The sequence below is a fragment of the Peromyscus maniculatus genome, chromosome 5 (genome assembly GCF_049852395.1).
Source record: "Peromyscus maniculatus bairdii isolate BWxNUB_F1_BW_parent chromosome 5, HU_Pman_BW_mat_3.1, whole genome shotgun sequence".
NCBI lineage: Eukaryota > Metazoa > Chordata > Mammalia > Rodentia > Cricetidae > Peromyscus > Peromyscus maniculatus.
The window spans coordinates 27,739,348-27,757,694 of record NC_134856.1 but is presented as its reverse complement, the minus strand read 5'-3'; the positions used below and the strand labels follow the sequence as shown (position 1 = coordinate 27,757,694).

At 43.8% G+C, this 18,347-nt stretch overlaps 1 protein-coding gene across 14 annotated transcripts in view; it reads left to right on the top strand.

The window, feature by feature from the left end:
* Slc10a7 (solute carrier family 10 member 7) overlaps positions 1-18,347 on the top strand; it is a 231,452-nt gene that overhangs the window by 8,565 nt on the left and 204,540 nt on the right. For 13 of the 14 annotated variants that reach the window (XR_013051237.1, XR_013051234.1, XR_013051235.1 and 10 more), the window contains exons 3-4: positions 9,133-9,269; positions 13,780-13,855. Coding sequence is in view for 10 of the 14 variants with exons in the window: in XM_006971724.4 (XP_006971786.1) it covers positions 9,133-9,269; positions 13,780-13,855 (213 nt within the window). In the remaining 4 variants the exon portion in view is untranslated. The remainder of the gene's footprint in view (positions 1-9,132; positions 9,270-13,779; positions 13,856-18,347) is intronic. The other variant, XR_013051239.1, reaches the window with a different exon arrangement.

Genomic DNA, 18,347 nt, shown 5'->3' with positions numbered 1-18,347 from the left:
GAGAGTGAGTGAGAAAGACACAGGGCATCAATCCCAGGCCTCCACATGGAAGTGCGTACACGTGCACCACATACATAAATGTGTATCCTCATGCTTGTAAACATACTTGTGTACATTCATGCACAGCACACATCTAAATATGCCAAAAATAAACATAACATCTTATTCTTATAGAAGGGAGAATCTTATTATAATGTGGGTTTCATTTCTTTCTTCTTTTTTTTTCTTTTGAGACAAGGTTTCTCTGTGTAGTCCTGGCTGTCCTAGAACTCGCTCTGTAGACCAGGCTGGCCTCGAACTCACAGAGATCCGCCTGCCTCTGCCTCCCAAGTGCTGGGATTAAAGACGTGCACCACCACAACCCGGCTCTCTTTTTTTTAAAAAAAAGAAATGGCATTAAAACTTAAAATTCTGGGGCTGGAGAGATGGCTCAGAGGTTAAGAGCACCGACTGCTCTTCCAGAGGTCCTGAGTTCAATTCCCAGCAACCACATGGTGACTGACAACCATCTGTAATGAGATCTGGCGCCCTCTCCTGTATACATAATAAATAAATAAATCTTTAAAAAAAAAAAAACCTTAAAATTCTGGTTCAGCATTGAGTCTCTTACTTTGGTATTATTTGGCTTTACTGATTTATTTTTATCTTTTATTCTTTGATAGTTTCATGCATGTATACAGTGTATCTTGTTTTGTGAGCTGCCATGTGGGTGCTGGGAATTGAACCCAGGTCCTCTGGAAGAGCAGTCGGTGCTCTTAACCTCTGAGCCATCTCTCTAGCCCCTATACAGTGTATCTTGATCATCCCAACTTCTCCTTTCGTCTGCCCGGACTCAGAAACCCATGCTTCTCCTGCCTTCCAGTCCTCTTTAGTTTCTTTCCTTTTTTTAATAACCTGTTGAGTGTAGTTGATGCTGCCCTGATGATCATGGCGGCCCGTTTATTGGTGGGTACACACTGGAAACGAAGTGAAGTGGCTTCCTGACGCCAGCAGCCATCAGTTGCCAGTGACTCCTTAGCTACAAGTAGAATCTCATGAGTTCCTCCCCCTTCCATGCTGGAATAATTATTATTTTTTAGAGATTTACTTGTTTTTATTTTATGTGTATGGGTGTCTTGTCTGCGTGTGTGTTAGTGTACCACATGCATGGATGCTTGAGGTCATCAGAGCCCCTGGAACTTGAGTTATGTACAGTTCTGAGCTGCCATGCTCACAACTGGGAATTGATGCTGGGTCCTCTGGAATAGCAGCCAGTGCTCTTAACCACGGAGCCGTCTCTTTAACCCATCCATGTTGGAATTATTGACCTAATTGATTTTGTGCAGGTCTTCAGCAGGGAATCACAGCTACTATGCGTTCATGAATGCAGCTGGCATGTCATGTCTAGAAGGCAGAATTCCATAGCACTCCTTATCCACCTGTTCCATCATTTGTAATAGGCTCTGATCCTTGTGGAGATCGAGATAGTTGTCTATCTCACTTAGGACCGAACACTCAACAGTTACTTATTCTCAGCACTTTGAACAGTTAAGAGTTTTTGCATTAATTGATGTCTACTGTAGAAAGGAACTTCTCTGACCAAGGTTGAGAGCAGCTTGAATCTATGGATATAAATTAAACATTTAGAAGGAAGTCTGACAACATGCCTGTTTAGCAGAATAATAGCAGATACCCCCTCTATGCCTGTCCCCCCCACCTCCACCCCAGGGTCTGTGACCTCTCCAGCCATGGACTTTTGATCAGGTTTACAGGACTAGACAAGATTTTCTTGCTGTGGAACAGGCCTTAAATCTGTTGTTAAAAGTGGTTGGTTACCTTCATAACAGTCATGCCATTATTACATGAGTGGGCACATCTTGGATAAAGGGTTTATATTCTGGATCCTTACCCAGGGTCCAGTGCTAGATAACTGATGACTTTTATCCCCCAGTAGCCTGCATGGCACCTCTGGCACTGTGAAAGCTAACTAGCAAAGAAGTTTTCAGCTTCAGGAAATCAGTTCAAGCTTGATTTCTCTGTCTGCTATAACCAAAGTGCACAGTGTCCTCAGCAATAGGGTTTTTACCCTGTAGTTATTGTGGGCAACCAGGAACAGTGGCAACAACTTATGTTGCTTGATGGGCCTCTGGGGTTTCCCTTACCAGTAACTTGTTGGGAGTTATCTCATACCTGGCCTTGAGAATGCTTAATCACTTAATAATGCATGTCTTCTAGGGGAAGCATGATCCATCATAAAGGATACACCCTTTCAAATACTTTAAAAATTTATTTATATGGATTTATTTATTTTATGTGTATGGGTGTTTTGTCTTCATGTATACCTGTGCACCGTGTGTGTGTGTGTGTGTGTGTGTGTGTGTGTGTGTGTGTGTATGTGTGTGTGTTGCCCATGGAGGCTTAAGGAAGTTGTTGAATCCCCTGGGACTTGAGTTACAGATGGTTGTGAGCTGCCATGTGTGTGCGCTGGGAAATGAACCTGGGTCCTCTAGAAGAGCAGCCACTGATCTTACTGCTGAACCATCTCTCTAGCCCCTAAACTCTTTTTTAGAAATTATATTTTAATTAGCTTATAAAATGGTGGATTTCCATAGCCCCCCCCCGCCCCCCAGACAGGGTTTCTCTGTGTTGTTGGTGCCTGTCCTGGATCTCGCTCCGTAGCCCAGGCTGGCCTCGAACTCACAGAGATCCACCTGGCTCTGCCTCCCGAGTGCTGGGATTAAAGGCGTGCGCCACCACCTCCCGGCCTCCGTAGCCTTTTGAAATACACTCTTAGTTCTGGTTAATCAGCCCTGCTTTTCCTTCCTTCCCTTCCTCCACTTCTATCCCTGCTAAAGCTTTAATCCCCAGTGTTCCCTTCATTTCATATGGGTCCTATGCCCCTCCTTCCACGAAGGCCTGTTGCCCTCCGTCATGAGCCCTTTCTGACGCCTGACTTCTACAGATACTCAAATTAAACACACAGGTCGTCAGCTGATGGACATCTAGGTAGATTCCATCTTCTAGCTGTTGTCAGTAGAGCAGCTAGGAATGAATGTATATATATATAATATTATATATATTATAGATTTTCAAGTGTTTCTGTGTGGTAGGATATGGACATAGATTTCTGTGGTAGGATATGGATCCTCTGGGTATTTGCCCAGGATCATAGCTAGGTCCCATGGTAGGATTTGTGTGACCTGAGTGAAGATTGTGCTGGCTACTTTTTGTTGACTTGAACTAGAGTCATCTGGGAAGAAGGAACATTAATTAAGGGGATGTTTCCATCAGGCTGCTTGTAGGCAAGTCTGTGGGGGCATTTCCTTGATTAATGATTACTGTAGGAAGGCCCACACACTGGATGGTCCACCTCTAGCATGGATGATTTAAGAAAGCAGTCTGAGCAAACCATGGAAAGCAAGCCAGTAAGCAGCTTTGCTCCATGGGCTCTGCTTGGTTACTGCTCCACGTTCCTGGTTGAGTGTCCGCTCTAAATTTCCTCAGTGATGGTCTGTAACATGGAAGCATAAAATGAAATAGCCATTTTCTTCCCAGGTTGCTTTTGGTCATGGTGTTTATCACAGCAATAGAAAGCTAACTCAGACAAAGAATAAAGCCAATTACCCCCTTCTCAGGTCACCCTGTTAATAACATGGGGAACTGATTTTGTTAATTTTTTTCATTCTGTAGTTTTTAGGCTGTTAAAACTCTTACGGGGTATGTTTTGATATACATAGGATTAGTGTGTAGTGTTTAGAACTGATAAATTGCATCCCAGCAATTCTAAATATTCTCACTGATGGGTTGCTGTTCTGAAAATAGCTGATGCAGGATGTGTTTTCCTGTTCTTTTCATTGTAGGCCTTTTAGAAATGTTATTGTTAGAGGTAGCCACCGGTAGAGGGAGCAGGCTGTCTGCGCGCCTGAGTTCTACAGAGGGCTCTAAATGTGGGAAAGTGATGGAGAATGGAGTTTGCCGTGCTGCGGTGCAGGGCAGCCATGACTTGGAGGTAGTGATGGAGAATGGAGTTTGCCCTGCTGCGGTGCAGGGCAGCCATGACTTGGAGGTAGTGATGGAGAATGGAGTTTGCCGTGCTGCGGTGCAGGGCAGCCATGACTTGGAGGTAGTGATGGAGAATGGAGTTTGCCGTGCTGCGGTGCAGGGCAGCCATGACTTGGAGGTAGTGATGCAGAATGGAGTTTGCCGTGCTGCGGTGCAGGGCAGCCATGACTTGGAGGTAGTGATGGAGAATGGAGTTTGCCGTGCTGCGGTGCAGGGCAGCCATGACTTGGAGGTCTTCCTGCTGGCCTTGGCTGATGCTTTGTGGAGCAGCTGCCTTACCGAAGTCCTCTGCTTGGGACATGGCTCTAACTATGTCCCCTGGTGTCTGTTTAATGGCTACAGCTGTTATTTATGCCATGGGATATCTGGCAAGAGACTTCATGTCTCTTACTCCTTAGCTTCTTATTTAATGTTATTCTGTAAAGCAGCCAACTTTGTGGATTGTAAGAGTTGATGTAGGAAGAATGTCACAGCTATTGGCATTTCTCTAAGGACCAACTTCTGTGAGCACCTGGGAAGCCTTCATAGTTACCCAGCTAATTTGGATGTAATGATGAAGTACTTTGATCCTGTACTTCATTGTGATATGTGAGTAGCCATCAAAGACCCTGTTCAAACCAGTACAACAGTCCGTCATTTTCAAAAGCCATTTAACTTAGATTGTATCAGTGACTAATGCTGGGCCATCTCTAAGCCCTGCTGTTTTCAGTTTAGTTCAACATTTAGGAAGTAGGAAGTAACAGGTTTGTGATTTATTTTTTACTAAATGATCCTAAGTGAATTTAACTGTTTTTTTTTTTTTTTTCCCCGAGACAGGGTTTCTCTGTGTAGCTTTGCGCCTTTCCTGGAACTCGATTTGTAGACCAGGCTGGCCTTGAACTCACAGAGATCCACCTGCCTCTGCCTCCCGAGTGCTGGGATTAAAGGCGTGCGCCACCACTGCCCCGCTATTATTTTCTATCTTACTTGGTCCTAGAATAGTGCATTTTTATTCATTGGAGATAGTAAATTATTGACAAGTCCATTTGAAAGCATTTTGGTTTGTTCTACTCAGCTTTGATGTATATTGAACATTTTATGGAATGTTATTTATTTTATTTGCGTTTGTATTTGTATATAGTGTGTGTGTGCTTGTGTTTGCATATGCACATGTGCACAAGACATGGAGGCCAAGGTTGATGTGTGGCGTTCTCCGTTGCTCTCCACATTAGTTGTGAGACAGGGTTTCTCACTGAACCTGAGTTCACCAACTAGCTAACCTGGCTGCCAATTGAACTCCAGGGCTCTGCCTGTTTGTGCTCCCTCCCTCCCTCCATGCACTAGGGTCACACACACGATTTACCACACCCAGTGTTTGGTAGAGGTGCTGGGGATCCAAGCACAGGCCTTTATGCTTGTGGAGGAGGCACTTTACAAATTGGCCCATCTTCCCAGCCAATTTGACTAATTTATGAAAATCATAAAGGGTCCTATGCTAATGCAATGTTAAATCTTTAGTTTTTCGTTTGGTTGGTTGGTTGGTTTGGTTTTTCAAGACAGGGTCTCTCTGTGTATCCCTGCCTGTCCTAGAACTCGCTCTGTAGACCAGGCTGGGCTCGAACTCCTGGAGCTCCGCCTGTCTCTGCCTCCTGAGTGCTGAGATTAAAGGCGTGCGCCACCACTGCAGCTAAATCTTTAGTTTTATGACTATTGACTATTGGTTTCTAATTTCTGAAACGGTTTGAAGCGGTTTTGGAAATTTTGTTATATTGAAGTGCAGTGAGATTTAATTGAACTTACCCTGTGTGTAGCCAGTATAGGAGTTCCTCGTACACTTCTGTGAGCGAAACTGTGCACAGACAAAACCTGAGAGAGGAAAGGCTTATTGGGCTCGCCGTTTCCGCTCATCCTGCCAGGGACAGCACAGTGAGACAGCTCTTACCAGCGGGGATGTGTGTGGAGGTTGTTCACATCATGGAAGACCGGAACAAGACAGAGGGTGCGATGGAACCAAGGCCCAGGCTCTGGCTTTCCATGGTCTGCTTCTGGAAGATTCCATACCCTCTGAGAGCAGTGCCAACCAGCCTGGACATAAACATTCAGAATAGGAACCCAGGACTGCAGAGACGGCTCAGTGGGTCAAGTACTCATGTGTAAACACTAAGACCTGAGGTGTAATCCTCAGGATCCTTGTGAACACCAGACTAATAGCGTGCATTTGTAACCACGGCACTGTTGGGGCAGGGGCAGGTGGATCCCCGGGGTATCAATTAGCTGAAATGACAAGCTCCAGGCTCAACAAACAAACAAATACATACACAAATAAACAAAATAAAATAAAAATAAACAGATGGAAAATGATAGAGGATGCCCATGTGTTCATGGGCTGGGCACCTGCACTTACTTGAGTGTGCATGTTCACACACACACACACACACACACACACACATACACACACACACAGAGGAATGAACCTGTGGGGAAACTGTACATATTCTAACCTTAATATCCAACTTCAGACTTACATTTTCAGAGAACGGTGGCAAAGCCAGTTCATTTAAACAAATACTTAAGTGTGTGGCTGTAGGTCACCATGGTTAGCTCTAGGAACACAGCAGAGCTCAGAGCCTGCAGAAGGGTCCTGAGGAGGGCAGAATAGACAGGGTTCTCTGTTTCTGACCTGATGACCATTTTTGAAATCCCATTAGCTGAACAGTGAATACAGCAAGTTCTAAGCGTTGGTTCTGCTGCTTGTTTCGAGCCAAGAGCTCTGCTGCCTCTCAGCCAGGAAGGCCGGACAAGGGCTGGAGGGAAGGATGTGTAATTAGCATAGTTCTGTGCTCTCGGCAGAGCCCGGGTCTCAAGCGTCTCTTGATGCTCTCTGAGGCTCTGCTGTGGTCAGTATGTGGTGTACAGCGGATTTGCCTGTATTAGTGTAAATGACCAAACTGTCCCATGGAGCCAGTTCTCAGTTACTCATGGTGGTGTATTCCAGCATACGGCCTTTGATTCACATAAATAAACACGGAATAATGCTATCTTGGCTTTTATAGGACTTACTGCTTTTTATTTTCTGTTTCCTTGTTTTTGTATGTGTGTGTGTATATGCATGTTTTATGTGCCTTTGTATGTGTGTCCATGTGTATGCCCGTGTGTATGTATGTGTATGTATACATGTTTGTGTGCCTGTGTGCATACCTGTGTGTATGTGTATGCCTGTGTGTGTGCCTGTGTGTGCACGCCTGTGTGTGTGTATGGGGGGCGGTCAGAGGACAACTTCCAGTACTGTGCCTCAGCCATTGTCTCTGGTCCCCCACCCCTTTGTTTTTGCGACAAGGTCTCACTGGCCTGGAACTAACCAAGTAGGCTGAATTGGCTTGCTAAATAGGCTAAAAGTGCTCATCTTTGCCTCTTTCATCCTAGGTTTACAAGTACATGACAACATGCCTGGCTTTTTAAAGATGAGTCCTGGGGATCCAAGTCAGGTTTGGGTGCTTGCGGTGAGATGGGGTTCTGGGGGCGGAACCCAAGGCCTTGTCCATAAATGGCAAGCACTCTGCTACTGAGCACTCTCTCAGCCTCATTCAGCGTTTCTTGAATGAAGGAACATGTTGCCAGCTTTCTCCGTAGCTTGTGCCAGGGGTGGAGTGGAAGTAAGGTCTTGGGTTTCATCCTCGGCAGTAGTTAGTAGTTCACAGCGCTGGTTAGCCTTCAGCCTATGTAACCGTTCTCCCACGTGCTAGGTGTGTTTTTAACTCTGACAGATACGCGGGGTGAACAGTCTACAGCGAAGAGTGATGATTTTGGCTGATGGTTTCATAGACTTCCGTCTGGTCTGCTGCCCCACCGCTTTGGCTGCCATGAGGCCGACTATCTCTGTGGGGGCCGGGGTTACTTGGCAGAGCTGCTTCTCCCCTGCGGAGAGGAAGTGAGACACATGAAGGGGCGGGACTAGGCATACCTCCTGTGACTCCTTCCTCCAGCCTAGCTTCACCTCCTAAATTTTCCACCACCTCCCTGTATAATGCCATCTGCTGGATGCCATCCTTTGCCACATCATCCTGTGGGGACATTCCATGTGCAAGCTATAACATCCCAGATTTGCACATTTAAGTTGTCTTTAGACTTGGCTCCTCACAGATAATGTTGTGGGCTAGCCATATTGTGTAACTGGTAGAATGCTTGCCTAGTAAGAATGAAGCCCAGGGTTTAATCCCTACCACTGAGTAAACCAGGTGTGGTTGGCACATGCCTGTAATTCCAATACTTAGGTGATAAAGGCAGGGGATCAGAATGTCTTTGGGCTGTTTATAGAATTTGAGGCCAGCCTGAGCTACTTGAGATCCTGTCTCAAAACAAACAAGCAAACAAACAGAAGGGCAAATATATAGATAATGTAATAGTCTTATGTGTGAACATTTGTAACTACTTTTATCCTTGGAGTTAGTACCTACAAATAAAATTTTGTTTAAGAGATTGTATTATTCTTGGTATATATTCCCAAATTATTCTTGAGAAAAGTTATGACATTTGATAAACCGTCAGAAATACATGCAAATGCCTTGCTTGTGTATTCTAGCTAAGATTTTTATTATGATAATCTTTCTTTCTTTCTTTTTTTTTTTCCCCCAGATAGGATTTCTCTGTGAAATAGTCCTGGCTGTCCTGGAACTCACTCTGTAGACCAGGCTGGTCTCGAACTCACAGAGATCACCTGCCTCTATCTCCGGAGTGCTGGGATTAAAGGCGTGTGCCACCACTGCCCAGCTTAAGATAATTTTTTCATGTAGGTAAACATGATGGTGTTTTATTTACACCATCAAGAATCTTTGAATCTATACTACTCTAATGCTAGTTTGCTTTTACTGTACTGTCTAGAAATGTACAGATCTGAGTTCTTAGAGCATATTAGATAGCTTAGAGGTTTTATATGAAACTATTTTATAATCGTCCTCATGCTTCTTCTCTTACAGCCCCTTATACACATGCTTGTAAAGGTCTAAGACTTGAAACGATTCAGCGTTCAGAGCTAAGGCCCGTGACGCCACTTTCCTAGTGCTGGCTCTGCAGAGTTTGTTTCTCACCCTTGTCCTTGTGTCCTTCACTCTCCAGGAGCTGACCAGTGCATTGGTTCATTTGAAACTGCATCTTTTCATCCAGATCTTCACACTTGCCTTCTTCCCAGCAACAATCTGGCTCTTTCTTCAGCTTTTATCGGTCACATCCATCAATGAATGGCTTTTAAAAGGGTACGTTTAAACCTTTTGACAGGATTCTTTTAATGGGGCAGCTCTAGTGACATTATTGTTCCTATGGCAACTACAAACCAAAGGACTTGTGTGTTAGAAGGAAAGGAGACCACTTTTTAAGCGGTGTATTAAAACAATAGAGTTTCATCAGAGGCTCAGGAAAGAATTGTGTAGCAGAATCGCAAAGTAGATCCTGTGCCTCATTTTAAGGTTCCAGAATGTACACTTTGTGGGCATTTAAAATGAGTAGGAGAGGACCTAGGGGATGGCTCAGTGATAAAGAGTGCTTGCTTATGCAAGCATCAGGACCTGAGCATGCCTGTGCCCCCCAGGTTGTAGGAGACAGGATTGATAGGGCTTGCTGGCCACCAGCTTAGTTCCAGGTTCCGTTCCTATCTCAAGGGAGTGACATGGATTTTGAGAGAGTATTATACCCACTGTTCTCCTATGCTCTCTGGGCCTGCACAAACGTATGCACCCCCGCCCCTTCACAGAAGTGAGCGTCGGGAGATACTAGAGGATTCCAGATCTGTCTGCATGGGAACGTAGGCTGTCAACGGTGCCTTACCTTGCCTATCGGTGTCTTTTCAAGCATGGACTGATAATGTCTGAATGTAATGTCTATTTTATAAAAGTATATGTGTGGGACAGATACTTAATTTTTCACCTACTCTGTTTTATGTTGATATTATCGTTAATTTAACAGGAGATTTATTAGAATTTTTTCTTTCATGAAAAATGTTACCATGTTTAATGAAAAGAATTTAGCAATTGAAAAATTAAATAAGTAGTTTAAAACTAACCTCACTTCAGCATCATGTTATAGCTGCTAAAATACCAACCACAGAGCCCAGAGGTTGCCCTCTGACCTGGCACATTGTATGACTTTCAGTAAAATTATCTCCTAGTTTAGATCTGCTTTTCTCTGTATAAAATGGGGACAACCATACTTTAACCACATACTTAATGATGTTGACTACATCAGATTTTTCCATCCATGGCATGATTTCTTTGTTATCCATTTAGCCGTACTGTGTACCAGAGGGTGGGCACACTGCAAATGAGTGATGTCAGAGGGAAGTGTGCAGGGGGATGGGGGGGGGAAGGAGAGGGGTTGGGTGGCCCGGCTGCTGATGAGCTCTGATTCTTCCCAGAGGACATTCTTGGGGAGAATGTTCTTGGCAAAGGAAACAATGTACAAAGGCAGTCAGGAAGAAACAAGCCTGGAGTGTTATAGATAGGTTCAGTAAGCAACCCATGGGCATGTCCTGGCCATGTAGTAGAAGGACAGAAGGATTTGGAGGGAAAGATACCAGGTGTACTAGATGCACAGTCTTGTCAGCCACAGCACTGTGCTGCAGTCTTCTTCTGGTGCTGCAGGAAGCTGCTGTGGGGCTACAACGAGGAAAGCACATGTGAGTCCTGTTTGCATGGAAAGCTTTGGGTGTGAGGTGGGCAGTAGAGGGGCTTGAGCGGAAACCAGTGTGGAGACCAGAGGAATGTGGGAGTGCAACAGTGTGGGAGGAGCCACTGTAAGTTAGAGTTTTCGGGGCCTCTCTTAGGAGGCTGTGGCAGTCACCAGGAGATTAAGGCTTCAGGGCTGAGCCACAGGGTGAATGGCAACTTGGTTTACTGAGCTAGGGGCCACTGATGGCCTAGGAGTAGAAAGGGAGATCAGGAATGCACTTTCCACCATACTGCGCTTCACTAGGAGAGTTAAAATGCCACATGACTAAGATGGTGTCATTCCAGAGCATTGATGTACTTCTCTGAACCAAGAGTCAGGAAGTTCTAAGCATCTGCTTGTGCATGGGGCATGCAAAGAGGAGGAAGATGTTTTTTACTTTTCCTCAGGGAACTCCCAATCCAACTGAATACATACAACAGATATATGCTATTTATGCATGCTTCTGTGTATTATATATATATATCTATATATCTATGTAGATATGACGAATGATAGGACATATCAGTTAAAGCTCAACAAAGTTTGTAGTTTGTGTATCCTTACAGTGGAGAGCTACAAAATGAGGCATTAGTGAGACACATAGGATTTCTTTAGTGTTAGCCCAGCAGAGTCTTGAAGGACTGGCCTGAAGAATCTGGGGCTTGAGGCTGTAGATAAGAGAGTGCTCACAAGCCGGGCGCACTCCCAGCACTTGGGAGGCAGAGCCAAGCGGATCTCTCTGAGCTGGAGGCCAGCCTGGTCTACAGAGTGAGATCTAGGATAAGCACTAAAACTATAAGGAGAAACCCTGTCTTGAAAAACCAAAAAGAAAAAAAAGAGAGTGCTCACAAAAGTGTAAAACTGAAAGAATCAGGTTCTAGAAGGTGGTCATCAGAAAGAGCATTCTGATAGCATGGTGATGTTTCATGAGGAGAGTAGCACTTGTCATCTGTGTGCAAGGTAGAACAGGTGGTGGGCGCCCCTCCCGCCTCAGATGTTAAAGGAGCCCACAGCCCATACTCACTCTCCCTCATCTCGAGAAATCTCTTCTCAATCCCTTTGGTCTCCTTTGGCCTCCCCAGTTTGAGTAGACACACTAGTATGTTTGTGTTCTGGTTTGCTCTTCTGTTGCTGTGGTAAACACCATGACCATAGAAACTGTGAAGGAAAGGGTTCATTTCATTATACTTCTGGGTAACAGTTCATCACCTAGGGAAATCAAAGCAGGAACCTGGAGGCGGGAACTGAAGCAGAGGCCATGGAAGAGTGTTGCTTACTGGCTTGCTCCCTGTGACTTATACAACCCAGGCCTACTTGCCCAGGGATGGTGCTGCCTACAGTGGACTAGGTTTTTCTACATCATGTAGTAATCAAGAAAATGCCCCACAGACAACGGTCATTTCTCCAAGATTGTGTCCAGTTGACAATAAAGACTAATCAGCCCAGTTAGCTTGAAGGAGTACAGACTCTGTCTCAGAATCATGGTAGGTAAATGTAATGAGCAGAGTGAGGTCAGAACCACTCAGCAGTGTGAGTGTCCAGACACGGGTGACTAGTCTCTAAGTCAGGGATGGCGGCAGTAGTCTCAGGGAAGGGTGGTTTTGGTGAGCATTTTATTTATAAGCAGCACGTGGAGTCACACCCTCTCCAAAGCTGAAAGTAAGTCATGAGGTCAAAGCTAGCTCCCATGATGAATTCAGAGAAAAAAACCGACTTTCTAGAAATTGACTAAATGTATTCTGGAGCGCTATTGTGTATCTCAGGGACTATCATTAATAATGAGGCATAATATCAACTTGATATGTTCTGCCGGCATGGCACTAGGGAGGCTGAGGCAGGAAGATTGGAAATTTCAAGCTATCCTGGGTTACATGGTGAGTTCAAACCAGACCAAGTCTCAGAAAACCAGCCAACTAATCAAACAAACAAACACACAACAAACAAAATGAATCTTCCCAGATCCCTTGTTCTTACTTTATTTTGAGTGACAGTCCTCAGTATCTTGCCCAGGCTGGCCTCTCCTGACTGTCTGTGTCCTCAGTGTCCTCGGTGAGTTTCCTCCTGATTAGGCCATGTTCTGTTCAAATGCTGAGGGGCGTTCTTCAGTGTTAATCCTTATGTTTACTGCCCATAGTTTGGTTTGCCTGGCATGCAGTTTGCTTTTTTCTACACTAATTGACAGGATAGACTTATTGTCCTGACTATAGATGAACGAACATAATTTAATAAAAATATTTTAAGTGGATATTAGAATTCACTGTGGGGTCTGAATTTGAGAAGCATGAGATCACTGCCTCCAAAATAATTTTACAACATGAGAATGTTTATGAGGTGAAAGTTGATAATTGTAAAATGTAAACTTTTATCAAATATTTTTGAGTTTTTGAGTCATCTTGAGGCTTTGTTTTTTACCATAAGGTTTTCTTTAGGGACAGAGGTTCATTGTGTTGCCTCTATTGTCTTTGAATCATGCTCCTCTGTCTCACCTTCCGATGAGCTGGAACCACAGGTGTGTGTCCACTGCACCAGTTCCCCGTGAAGACATCAGTGGCAGCAACCCAAGATTATAGTATCTATGTGGATTGTCATACTGTTACTCCACTTGATATAACCTGGTTGCTTTCTGAACTCCATAATCAAAGTTGTGTGTGTGTGTGTGTGTGTGTGTGTGTGTGTGTGTGTGTGTGTGTGAATGAGACAAGGTCTCATGCATTGCTGGGATGGATTATAGGCCTGCCTTACTTTATGTGGTGTGAAGGATAAAACCCAGGGCATTGTGCTTGTTAAAGAAGCACTCTTCCAGCTGAACTAAACCCCAGCCCCGTTAAATTTAAACAACTCAAAAAATAAAAGCATCTAAGCCTAGATAATGTTACACGCTCTCAGGGCCCATACATTTACCCTATCTTCTGTTGTCCCTTAGTGACTAAGCTCAACAGGGGGAGTATACCAATAAACACTGTTTTCTTTGTTCAGCTCTGCTCTTTAGTTCTGATTAGTGGAAAATTACTTATAATTGGAAGTGAGGAGCTATTTACAGTCGAATTTTCTTTTATTTTTCAGTTTGCAGACAGTAGGTTGCATGCCTCCCCCTGTGTCTTCTGCTGTGATTTTAACCAAGGCAGTTGGTGGAAATGAGGTGAGTCTGGGGTAACCTTGTTTAAACACAAGTGTGTGCCGTGCTTCTGTGTAAATGCAAGTGTGCGCTGTGCTTCTGTATAAACTCAGTGTGCAAGTGTGCGCTGTGCGTCTGTTTAAACTCAGTGTGCAAATGTGCGTCTGTTTAAAGTCATTGTGCGCTTTGCTTCTGTTTAAACTCAGTGTGCACTGTGCTTCTGTTTAAACTCAGTGTGTGCTGTGTTTCTGTTTAAACTCAGTGTGTGCTGTGCTTCTGTGTGGACATAAAAGAATCATTGCAGAAAACTCATGTGAGCCGCTTAGGAAGGACATGGTTGTTTGCATGCACTAGGTTGAGGCTGAAATCGGTGATATGTGGAGCTAGAATTTCCAATGGAAGCTGGGGATGACGGACAGGAGTCCAAAGAAAGCAACTTTTGCTACCAAACTCACTGACTAAGGCTGTGACCACTTCCTTAAAAAAAAGATAATAAATTGAATTGCTGGGTTCAGTTTGTTTATGGATGATATCAAATAAGAGATCAGGCCACATTTCTAGGATGAGTTCAAAGAAATTACCCAGCTGTGGCAAACGAATTCACTTAGAGCTGCTGCGGATACTCCTTCCTTGGTTGAACGGCCCTGTGAAGTCCCACTGAGGCGCCTTCCTTTTCGACATGTTCGGCTTCCATTTCTGTCTGTGAAGAAAGTGCTCTTGGGGTTTCCCAATTCCTTCTAGGGTTCTGCTTCCTAAGCATGTGTTAGAATCTTCGTCCACTTATTGTTTCTAAAAATACCTTACCAAATGCCTGCTATGTTCTTTTGAAAAATAGCTTTGTTAAGCTATTTACATCTGATAAACTACACATATATCTATTTTCTATATATCATCTATTGATTATACTTATCAGTCATCATTCTATCATCTATGTACCTATTTATACTCTATTCATCAATCTGCCATCTAGCTATAATATGTCATTTATCAATCTATCCACTATCATCTATCTCTACTCTATCATCTAATTAAATCTATAACCCATGTATCATTTGTCTATCTACCTACTTATCTTTCAATCAATATTTATCTACCTAGCTATTACCTATTTATATATTCATTTATCTATCATCTATCTGTCTGTCTGTCTTCCTACCTACCTATCTGTCCATCCATCCATTCTCTACCTGTGTCTGTGAAACCATCATTTAAAGTGAAGACAGACATCATGGTTGCATATTTTTTCCCAGTCATGTTTAGCTTCTTGGGGTAGGAAGGCTAACTTGAGCAGTTTCTTTATACCGAGTTTTTTTAGTTGCTCCACAGTTTGGTATATCTAATCTAGAGCCATGTTAATTCACTTAACCATGTTGTGTATCTCATTCTTTTGAATGTCTACTCTGTGTTGCTCTAACAGTACAAAAACTGGGTAATTATGAAGAGCACAAATTTCTTTCTTTCAGCTGGGAGGTAGGGAATTCTGGGTTGGAGACCTGCATTTGGTGAGTTTTTCTTTGCTGTACCATCCCTTGGTAAATGGGGAAGAGAGCAGGAGAAGGACCTCAGCCTTAAGCCCCTTTTTATTTAGAATTAATTCATTCTTGAGGGTGGGTCTCTCATGTTTTAAGCGCCTCTCATCGGGCTTCAGCTTCCAGTGTGATTGCCTCAGAGCAGTGGTTCTCCACCATCCCTTTATACAGTGCCACATGCTGTGGTGATCCCCAGCCATAGAATTATTTTCATTGCTACTTCGTAATGTAGTTTTGCTACGGTTGTCAATGGTAATGTAAATATCTGATATGCAGGGTGGTCTTAGGCGACCCCTGTGAAAGGGATGTTTGACCCTCAAAGGGGCAGAGACCCACAGGTTGAGAAGCACTGTATTAGAGGTGAAGTTTCTGGGCGCACGCTCTCCTCACCTTCTGTTTTGTTATTTGGAGATGGGGTCTTGCCTTGAGTTCATGGGCTCAAGTGATCCTTCTGCCTCAGCCTTCCCAACAGTCTGGACTGCAGACATGCTGCTGCATCTACTGTGGGGACCACTCAAACCATAGCACCTTGCAAAGTCTCCTGTGTCCACTTGACACCCCTTCCTCTTATAACCTCTTCAGGACTCAGGCAACCTCGGGTCTGTTTCTGCCACTTTGGACCAGTTTGCATATTCCAGAGTTTTAGATAATAGAATCATACAGTATCCCTTTTGCTTTTCTTTCCTGGCTTCTTTTACTCATTGTAATTATTTTGAAACTCATCAATCCTTTATTTATATTGCTGAGTGGTGTTTATATATGACTGAGGGGTGCAGCTTGTTTACCACCTGTTGATAGACATGTGGACAGTTTTCAGTTTGGAGGGGTGAGTGTTCATCTACACTTTTTAACTGGACATGCACTGCTGCTAGTTCTCTTGGGAAAATGTATTAATGGAATAGCTGGGTCCTTTGATGTTTTATTGCCTTTGGACCAAGAAAGAATCATCTTTATATTGTTTTAATCTCCTGTTCCTAGTTTCTGAAATGGACAGTTTCCAACAATGGACAGTACTCTTTCTGTATCAAAATGGATGTTTAACTGTTGAAAGAAATTTCCAAACTAATTTCCAAAGTGGTTGTATCATTTTACATTTAAATATTCTGCAACCTGGTCATCACTCAATCTTGTCAGTTTTAAATTTTTGCCATTCTAATATATCCTGTGTTACTGCATTATGGTTTTAATTAAATTTGCATATCCTAGTGACTAATAGTGTTGAGTGTCTTTATTGTGCTTATTCACCCTCTGTCCAAATGTCTTCTTGGCCAAAGTGCCTGGTAAATCTTTGGCTCATTGTTTTAGACTTGAGTGGTTTGCTTTCCATGAGCATTGAGAAGTGTCTGTGTTTTGCTGTGTGTTCCTCAGCTGGGAGCACTGTGAACATCTTCATCGTCCCCAGTCTTGAGGCTTGCCCGTTTAGTCCTGCCGGCGTCCTTGGACGTGCCGGACGGTAGGGGCAGTAGAAGGTGTTTGCAGGCTTAGGATACACTGACGAACTGTATATGTGACTCAAGGGAAAAGGAGGGCTCAAGACTCATTCCAGAGGTCTGGACTGAGCAGTGGGAAACATGGGGTTGCTCATGGAAAATACTGCTGTGTAGGATCAAGTTTGGGGAGAACCAGCCTAGGATGCTAGGATATGATGGGGTCCCTAAGAATTCCTAAGTCTTAGTAGTGAAACCTACACATTTATTCACATTTATTCCTTAGCTCATAAGTTGTGCTCCATGTGATTTAGCAGGGAAGTCTGGAGGTACTGTTATTTAGTAGGAACAACATTTGGATGGAGCACAGCGAATTTTCAGTAGCCAAAACGTGGGGTGGGTAGGGTGGGGGAAACGGTGTCAGAATCCAGAGGGGATTTTCACTCCCGAGGCTGCCTGGAACTCTCTGCCGTTGCCAGCCGCCGGGCCCGAAGGGCCGTTTCACACAGGGCTTACATTTTGCAAAGTTGTTAGATGACTTGGGAGGAAATGTTTTTCAGCTACTTATATACCTTTCATTTAAAATTATTTATTTTTTAAGATAATTTATTACTTTTTCATTTTATATTTTACGTGCGTTGGTGTTTTGCCTACATGTATGTCTGTGTAAAGGTGCTGGATCCCCTGGAACCAGAGTTATAGACAGTCAGTCATAGGCTGCCATGTGGGTGCTGGGAATTGAATCTGGGTCCTCTGGAAGAGTAGTCAGTGCTCCTAACCTCGGAGTTATCTTTCCAACTCCTATAAATTATTTCTAATAATTTATTTCTAACAACAATAATAATTGTTTTGTTTTTGAGACAGAGTTTAATTATGTAGTCTAGCTGGCTTGGAACTCACTGGGCTTAAACTCAAGAGCTCTGCTTGCCTCTGTCTCCTGATTGTTTTTTTTTGTTTGTTTGTTTGTTTTGTTTTTTCGACACAGGGTTTCTCTGTGTAGCTTTGTGCCTTTCCTGGAACTCGCTTTGTAGACCAGGCTGGCCTCGAACTCAGAGAGATCCGCCTGCCTCTGCCCACCCTCCCCCCTCCCCCCAGTGCTGGGATTAAGGGCATGTGCTACCACCACCCGACTGTCTCCTGTCTGTTTGGGATTAAAGGTATGCATCACCAAACCCAGCAAATTATTTATTTTTAGAAGATTTTTTTATCATAGATTGAAAGACTTACTACATTCCCTTTAACTTACAACTTGCACTTTGGCAATGAGTGATAAGTGAATACTGGAGTATCTTTGAGAACATGTCTTCTTCTGGGAGCTAGGGTCTGGGAAACTTGGTGGCCACCAAAGCTGCCTTGACCCACCAGCTTTTGGGTTCTTGTTTGGCAAACTGGAAAATGAAATTCAGAGACCATAGAGGATGAGCTTTAGAGAGAAGTTTATTGTAGATTTGTAGGTAAGAGCTTGAGAGAGGGAGGCAGGCAGGGATGGGGAGAGGGAGGGCCACAGCTCATGGACCACAGTATATGTTTGGCGGTCAGAGGACAACCTGTGGGAATCAG